General features: G+C 32.4%; 1 protein-coding gene across 2 annotated transcripts in view; it reads left to right on the top strand.

Annotated features, from left to right (window-relative positions):
* The first annotated feature begins 464 nt into the window (after positions 1-464).
* The window catches only part of LOC114336349 (serine protease svh-1), a 55,606-nt gene continuing 46,804 nt past the window's right edge, over positions 465-9,266 (top strand). Inside the window, exons 1-3 of one of the 2 annotated variants that reach the window (XM_028286700.2) lie at positions 465-629; positions 2,617-2,872; positions 6,083-6,331. In XM_028286700.2, coding sequence (XP_028142501.1) covers positions 555-629; positions 2,617-2,872; positions 6,083-6,331 — 580 coding nt within the window. In that variant the 5' untranslated portion in view covers positions 465-554. The remainder of the gene's footprint in view (positions 630-2,616; positions 2,873-6,082; positions 6,332-9,266) is intronic. The other variant, XM_028286701.2, reaches the window with a different exon arrangement.

Genomic DNA, 9,266 nt, shown 5'->3' with positions numbered 1-9,266 from the left:
AGATAAATTTTGAAAAATTTTTGGAGTATAAATTTTAATGCTATCAACTTTTCGGGGGCTCATTTGATAGATATTTTTAAGTACTTTGACAAATGTTTCGTTAGTTTATGTTATAAAATGCATCATTTTCACGGTATTTAAGCTTGAATACTTAGATTTGGGTCCAGCGTTTTGAAATGAAGGGAACACGGAGGTGTAATAGTATATTTTCCAAAGATAATTCAACATTATTTGGTTTTTGATGAATTCTAACACAACTTTTATTACAATTTCGAAGTCTCTACATTCCTAATTTTATGATGACGTTTCTTTTCCTGGATAAAAGGATCAGTTTTCGCTGTAAATATTTTATTATTTAATATATCAACTCTCAAACTCAACAAACAATTCGGTATTAATATAGTCAACGCAGTTACCGAGAAAAAATTAAGTAAGTAATCTGTTTGACCAATTTACATCTTGACCTTTTATTCCGAGAGAAGATAAGATACTGCCAACTTTTTAATGTAAATATGTGTTAGTTCCAATCACAAACGAGAAGTTCTTTAGTAAACATGCGTGACAAAGACCGTTTCAGGACTTTTTTCCTGTTTTTCGGGGTTATATGGACCTCCCAAATTTGCACAGGGGTAAGTGATCCACAAATATCTAAGATAATCTACCTAATAAATTCAACATTTCAACAATATTCAAAACAACAAACACATTAAGATCTATTTTATCTAAAACTAAACCTACCAATGATCAAGAAAGAACAAAGAATTGTACTTATAAAATACCTTGTGAATGCGAACATTTTTATTTAGGTGAAACATCAAAACCATTAAATGTTTGTAAGTGAACATCAGTAAATGATCTATTAAGAATAGAGAATTTAAAGGTACGTATCCATACAAGGATGATCCGCGCTCGGTGTAGCTGCTCAAATGGATACGGCATGCGCTCCCCTACATATAAACCGCAAACCGGTTGAATCGAAGAGGATGAGCACCGAGCGGCGATCACCAACCTATCCACTATGTGGAACTGTTACACCGAGCGCGGATCACCCTTGTATGGATACCTACCTTGATAAATCTCAAATATGTAAACGCGCAAGGGACAATGAACATAGAGTTAAGTGGAAAGATTCAAGTATAGTCCTGAAAGAAACAGATAGTAAAAAGAGAAAACTCAAAGAAGCGGCTCTAATTATTTAAATGAAACCAATTGTGCCGAAAATTCCTCGGCAGAATGCAGTAGGATCTGGTTGCCTATATAAAAAAAGGAAATAAATAGAAAGAGAAATCAATAGACGATTAGCAAGTCAACAACATATCGAGAATAGATCATGTGGTTTTGTATATTTTAAAATAAGATACATATAAAATCATATTTTGGTGTTAATTTTGAGAGTAAACTTGATGTATGACCAAATACTTACCATGTCGGGACAGTACCATAAGGTTTTTTTCTGGTTCTTTCCTTGTGATTTACTGTGGGATCACTAACATGAGAATTTTATTGTGGTTGTCTTTTTAAAGACAAATCAAATGCTATGATTTTTCTAGCGGATATTCTTAAGCTAAAGTTGATTTCGTGTAGTCGAATGAATTATCTTCCAATAAAGTCGTCCCAGGAACGCAACTAAATAATATTAATTTAAAGTCATCTACTTTAATATATACATACATAATCGAAAACCCGAAGGTGTCGAGGTGTATAAGCTCTCATAAATTTTTTCTAAAAATTTACGCCATTCTTTTCTGTCTCTAGCAAGATCCTTCGCCTCACTCCATGTCTTTCCTCTTTCTTCGAGAATCTCGCTTATGCTATTGTTCCATGTTTTTCTTGGTCGTCCTCTACGGCTTTTCCTATTTTTCTCGCTTCCCATACCTTCTTCACCTGTCTAGTTTGATTCATTCTGATCAAGATTCCCACCATTTCAGATTATTTTCTTCTGCTTTATCCTTTAGTGATTTCGTTCCTAGTTCTTGTCTAATGTCTTCGTTTCTTCTTCTGTCTGTTCTTCTAACACCCAGCACTTTCCTCAAGTATTTCATTTCACTTGCTTGCAGGTCATCTACTTTAGAATGTGTGATATATGTCTGAATTGTCAATATGAATGAGTCAGATAAAACTAAATTATTAGAAAAATTTTTTAACAAGCAACAAAAAGAAAATTTGTTAATATTTATGTTTTATATTTTGATAGCGATTTCCGAAGTGGAAATATAAAAGTCAAATAATTTTATTTCAAAATAAAGTAGCTTATTCCCAAATAAAATAGTAATTAACGTAATAAAGTTGCTAAAGTTGCAGAAATTTATTTGTTAAATTTTTGTTGCTTAATTTTAACTTTCTCTTTTTTCCTTATTAATATTAATGTTAAGAGTTTTTAATTTCATGGGATCTTTTTTTAACTATATGTATCTCTTCTATTTGAAAATTATTTGAATTTGTATAATTTGTAATGATCTGTTAGTTGCAAACAAATAGACTTTAAATAAAAGTCCCTGTATTTAATTTTATATTTAAAATTCGCTATACTCATCGATGCAAAAATACAAAGTTATTTTGTGTTATATAGGGTATTTAAAAAGTTATAACCTTTATTTTTACCATGTTTTCCCGTAGATAATCATCCCCACGCAAGAACAACCCCGTCCCCAGTATTCATCAGGAATAAAAACTACGTTTAGAAAAAATACCAACCCGTACATGCTTCAGAACTACAGCAGAGTTGTAGTACATAATAGACCAGATATTCCAGGAGCCCAATATGTCCTTACTCACACCGAGGACATACAACATGTCTATCCTGTATATAATATCCAAGGAAACAACCAGAGGCAACAGCGTCAGAATATTTTACAAACACAATCCCATACCAGTAAGTATTAATAGTCATATTTCTTTTTCTTCTCTTGTCTGGCTATGTTCTTCCATTCGGATCTATCTTGTCCCCTTCTTCTCTATTGTCTTATATTCATAGTTTTCAGGTCTTCTTCCACGTCATCCAACCATCTGACCATCTCCTTCTGGACCTTCTTTTGTTGCCAATATTTTCTTTGCTGTTTTCGCATCTTCTTGTTCCTGGACTTGGTCCTACTAATGATAGGTAGGTACATCGTCTGTATATGCAATAATTTTCAGTGTTTTGGTATTTCCAAATTGTATTTTTTCCAGTGTTTTGGTATATATAAATTAAGATAGGTAAGATAGGTAAGGACAATCAAACAACCGAAGTATCCAGAAGAATAATACAAGGATGGGCAGCATACGGAGCTCTTAGGAACGTTTTTAAGAGTGACATTCCAACTAATATGAAGAAAAAAGTTTTCGACCAATGCGTGCTACCGGTGATGACCTATGGTGCAGAAACCTTATCGCTCACAAAGAAAAACGTACAAAAGCTAAGAGTAGCGCAGAGAAGAATGGAGCGATCAATGATAGGGTCCACTCTGCGAGACAGGATTAGAAACGAAGATCTACGAGCTAAGACCAAAAGTCATAGACGTCATTGAAAGAAGCTGTAACTAAAAATGGAAATGGGCTGGACACGTTGCCAGAATGAAGGACGGAAGATGGACTCGTAAACTAGTTGAATGGAGACCAAGAGCCGATAAACGTAGCAGAGGAAGACCACCAACACGATGGCAAGATGACTTACGAAGGACAACAAAAAACTGGGTACAGCAAGCACAAGATAGAACATTTGGAGATAAACAGGGGAGGCCTATGTACAGCAATGGATTGAGAGAGGCTGATGATGATGATGATGTTTTGGTATTTATGTGGTCAGTTATATTGGTTTTTCTGATGACTGTTTGAAGAACGAGGTTGAACGATATAGTTGCTAGTGAGTCTCTCTGTCTTACTCCTACATTGATGTCAAATAGGTGAGTCAGTTCTCCATCTACTCTAACTGCGTCTTTTAAACCCTTCAACATAATTTTTATGAGGCTGATATATTTTTTAGGTATACCTATTATAAAGCGCCATAAAGCTGTTACACAGTGAAATATTTCCTTTTACAGACAATATAAATGATGTTACATTTCTTTCGAAAAACGTTCCCAGTGATCATTTTCTAATCTTCTTACAAGTACATGTTGTATTCGTTTCTTATTGTCTTGTAATTATCTTGTAATTATCTTATAATTTTATGCCTCTTGTGTCTTCGTTAACATCTATTTCATGGGTTTCTTCGTCTTGAGAACGATTTATTTTTATTTCTATTTTTTCACCAAGATCTTCCTTGGCTGAGGCTAATATATTAGACTTAATTTTGGTCCAGCTTTTTTCGACTCTATCAGTTTGTACCATATACAGAGTGGGCCAAACAAAAGAGTCCACCTCGATATTTGGCAGTATTTATTAGATTATAAGGAAATAAAAAAACAGGTCAATTTTTGATCTATGGGGGACACATTTTTACGATACATACATCTGTCATTTGTCAACCCCTTCCCTTCCACTTCCCCCACCCCTTATTTTTAAATAGGGAATAGGGGTCGTGTGCTAGCTCATTTGAAAGGTTATTCAATTCTATATTCAGTAATATCAACATTAATATAATTATTCATATAGGGTGTCCAAGAAAAAAATATTTTAATTAAATTAATTGACACAAAAAGAAGAATGTATGTAATTTATTTAATTCAAAATACATTCTACTGCTGTCACAAAACAGAAAAATATGTTTTTTGATAAATAGTCATTGCTTTTCGATTAATTTCAATGTTCAAGCTGCCACCCATCTGCCTCTTAGTAGGTTGAATATTGAATTTAAGCAACAAACAATGTTTATTAATCAAATCAACATTTTTTTCTGTTCTCTGTCAGCAGTAGAATGTATTTTGAGTTAAATAAATTACGTACATTCTCCTTTTTTGTCAATTAATTTAATTCAAAATAATTTTTCTTGGACACCCTGTGTAAATGATTATGTCAATGTTAATATTACTGAATAGAGAATTGAATAACTTTTCAAATGAGCTAGCACACGACCCCTATTCCCTATTTGAAATAAGTGGTGGTGGAAGTGGAAGGGAGGGGGGTTGACAAATGACAGATATATGTACCATAAAAATGTGTCCCCCTTAGATAAAAAATTGACCTGTTTTTTATTTCCTTAAAATCTAATAAATACTGCCAAATATCGAGGTGGACTCTTTTGTTTGGCCCACTCTGTATATTATGTTTCTGCGTCTTTCTGTTATTCATTTTGGAATAGGTATGGAGAAAATGTGTTATTAGTATTGGAGGAACGCACGATCCTCAATAATGAAGAAGCGACAAGTGAAAGAGATTCTTCTACTGATTATGATGCTTAAAATCTAAGGACGCCGGAGAATTGTTAGAAAACAAGCATCGTGCTTAAAGAAAATCATAGAATGGACCGGGATATGAAGATTTGAATATCTCAAGACAGAGAGAGTGTTATCATGAGCCAACGTCAAGATGACTTGAAAAAACACGTTAAGATGAAGAACAATGTTGGTAGAATGAAGTAATGATGGAAATTAACAGAACTTCTAAAACAGCGGAACTAACATCAAATAAATTAACTCAAATAACCAAGAGAGAAGTAAAACTAGAAAAAGAGGTTTATTTGCTTTGAATTCTACATTTTTCCCATTTTTTTTCTTGTCAATTTGTATATTGTTATGTTAGGTATGCTTTATTTTTGTCGCCGATATTTTTTAGTTTCATTTAATATCTCTCTTGGCCGGTGGTGTAAGACGGCAGGTGGCCAGCTCAGCACATCTTTGTGTTTATTCTTTGGTTGATCTGCGTACCAGTTCCTTCCATTCTTCTCTGTTTATTGCTTTGTTTTGCACTTCCCCTCATCTTAAGCCGATTCTTTTGTTTTCTCTGGTTGCTGTTTTCTTCCAGGTATTATCTGGTGTTCCCCTCTTTCTTGTCCCCTCGGGTTGATATTCGAGTTCTTGTCATGTGATATAACTAGGATCTTTCCTTAACGTATGGTCGATCCATTTTCTTTTCTTCTAATCTACATTTAATATCTAATCTATATCTAACTGAATTATTAAAAATTCTAAAAGAAAACTCTAAAACGATTATCATCACATTTTAGAAATTGATGCCGGACAATTTAACACACCAAACAGAACGATTATTAAGAGGAAAATTGAGTCCAAAGCTTTGGAAATATATACCAAGTGCCCACCTGGAGTAACTGGGCAGTTCATCTATTCAGCTTCTTGCAATCAGTTCTTGAACTGTTGGAAAGGAAGAGGCACCGTCCAAAACTGTGCGCCGGGAACACTGTTCAATCCCAAATCGTTGGAATGTGATTTTCCAGAGAAGGTGGAATGTGTAACAGGTAAGAATATTATTTTATAATATAATAAATAAAGGGGTCAACGTTAAAATTGATTTATTATTCAGTTATTACTAAACTCAATCGAATTAACAATCGAATCACTTAATTATAAATCCTTTTGTTCTTGGTAGAAGATGATCGGTAAAAATGGAGGAAGAAATGGAGGAACTTACTACCATTTCGAGCGCAATAAGAAATGTAATACATTTCAATTGTAAGGTCCACCCACTAACGTGGGAATTTTTTTTATTATTTGTTGCTTTAGCACTTAGCTATTTAGCCAGATAAAACTTGATAATAATAATTAATACTAATACAAAAAACTATTAAACCTAACACAAATTATTTAAAAAAAATATTCTAATTTACTTAATACTAAATAAAAAAGTGTCTATCTATACCTACTATTGCAAACAGGTCATTATAGGCAAAAGAAAAAAAGAAAAAAACCTATTAAAAATTCCTAAAACGATATCGACCAGGAACCTATCAAGATTGTGTTTAAGACATTACTATACGCTCTGAGATTCGCTGGTGTCGCTCCTGGCGGATTACTAATTCAACTTTCACCGGTAATTTTTAAATTTATTATTTAACTGTTATCGCTTAATATTTACAACGCTAAAAAGTAATTAAATTATAATAGATTTTTTTAAGATTTTGCTAATCATTTTGACGTTCTATTGATGAAATATTAATTTCTTACTTCGGATACTTTCACAATTATCACGTAGATGGCGTTAAGATTACTACATTTATTTATAATTACATATTACGGAACATTAAAAAAACGTAAATTCAGTATTTAAACCGTAAGTATATTTAAGGTAAAAATATATACCACAGCTTTGACCAACTAATATTTTTTATAATTAATGTTTTTAATTTTAATTTTAAATTAATCACTTTGACATTTATGTCAAATTTCCGGTAAACGTTTACAGACTTGCCACTACTGGCGCTCGCGAATTTATAAATATCCCCTCTACGTACGAGCTCACAGCGTATAAATAGGGAAAAGGAGGGTAAATAAACAATTGGGTCAAAAAAAAGGTTAACGAGATTAGCTAAGATTGACTACAGACATACATTTGTACTATGTATAAATTTGATTAGACAATCATAATATACTCTTTTGTCATTAGTAGCCCATAGGTTATTTATTTGGTACGGAGGAAATATTTGCAGCGTTTGCAAGTTGTTTAAAAGAGTTCCTGAATGCTGAATATATTTGGAACAGTTAAAAAAGATATGATTAAGATCTCCTTGTTCTTGACATGTTTCACATAAGTCTGAATTGTAAATTTTGATTTTAGCAAGATGAGTAGGATAACAAGCATGACCAAATCTCAGTCTTATTAAGGTTGTTATTTACGGGTGTTGGTTTACATCTCGAATTTGGAATGTGTGGTTGTATACAGGGTGATTGATTAGTAGGGTAAAGCTCAATAGCTCCGCTATCCGCTCCGAGCTTCGCTGGTATCGCCACCTACCTACAGGATTACTAGTATAACTTTTACCGGAAATTTTCTGGAAAGAAAAAAGTGTTGACTATACTCTGTGAGTTTCGCTGATATGGCTGCTATCGCCATCTAACGGTTGACTAGTGTTCCTATTTCGGCCGGAATTTTAAAGAGGACAGTAGAAAAGCAAATAATAGTTGTTTCAAACTTATTATTTAATTCTTATCGTGTAATATTTACAACGTAAAGAAGTAATTGGATTGTAATCGATAATTAATAGCAGTAAGTACATAATTTATTATTCATTATGATTATTTTTAAGATTTTGCTTATCGTTTTGACGTTTGTGTTGACAACTAATATAAGAAAAAATTTATTCTGCAAAAAAGTATAATAATTTAATATAATTATAGTATAATACTTCTTAAATATTAACTTATGAATGACAGTTAACGGCATCCTACGTTTGCTGTGATTGGTCGTTATCTTCACGCATTCAAATTATTTCAGGATTGGATTGTAAAATTGTAACCGTCAAAATTCGAGAGTGTGCTAACTGATCCTTTAGCTCAAATTTTTCTACCGTTTTAAAATTAAAATTTTGTTTACTTACTTTTTTCTAATTGCATCAATCCATTTTTGTCGTTGAATCACCTTATGCTTAGCGACAGGAAAGTTGTAGACTACACAATTACTATTGTAACCAGTATTTTGACATTCTTTAATACAACAACTTTCGTGTAGCTTTTCGTCAAAAAGCAAATTTCCAGTAAAAGTTTACAAACTTGTCACTACTGGCACTCGCAAATTTTTAATTATCCCCTCTACCTACGAGCTCACAGCGTATAGTAATAGATAGCAATAAAAGTTAATAACAAGAATTTTAGCCACCTTTGAGCTTCACATTACAAAATTAGTTAGAATGTTACAGGGTGTTCGATAACACAGTGGCAGACCTAACTTTTGTTTTTTTTTTAATAGAACACCCTATATTTTATTGTATATTCGAAATCCTGGTAACTTCTCCATCACAAAAATATAAATGTTTGTAATGTTATACAGGGTATTTACAAAGTTATAACCAATTTTGTATGAAAATCGTAACAAGTTCAACTCCCTGTATAAATAAAAATAAGCACAACAGCAATGGTTTATTATTGCCATATTTTTTTATTTATTGTCAAAATTTTTAATAATTATTTTCTTTATATCAAATACAGGGTGAGTCAAAACGCAAGTACATTATTTTCTCAGTAATGTTAAATGGAATACCCTGTATTTTATATCATTATTGAAAAGTAACATTAACGTACTTTAATTTTTATATCACATTCCCTATGCCCAAATTTATTAGTTTTCGAGATATTTTCATTTTTCAGAGCAAATTATTTTAGGTGTTTAAATTTATCTAAATTTTAAGTAAGCCATGACTGAATTGACAATTGAAGATTACCGATTATCAATCCGGTAAT

This window comes from Diabrotica virgifera, chromosome 7 (assembly GCF_917563875.1).
Source record: "Diabrotica virgifera virgifera chromosome 7, PGI_DIABVI_V3a".
In the NCBI taxonomy this organism is placed as follows: domain Eukaryota; kingdom Metazoa; phylum Arthropoda; class Insecta; order Coleoptera; family Chrysomelidae; genus Diabrotica; species Diabrotica virgifera.
Note: the sequence above shows the minus strand (reverse complement) of the source record. Positions and strands in the feature narration are given on the sequence as shown.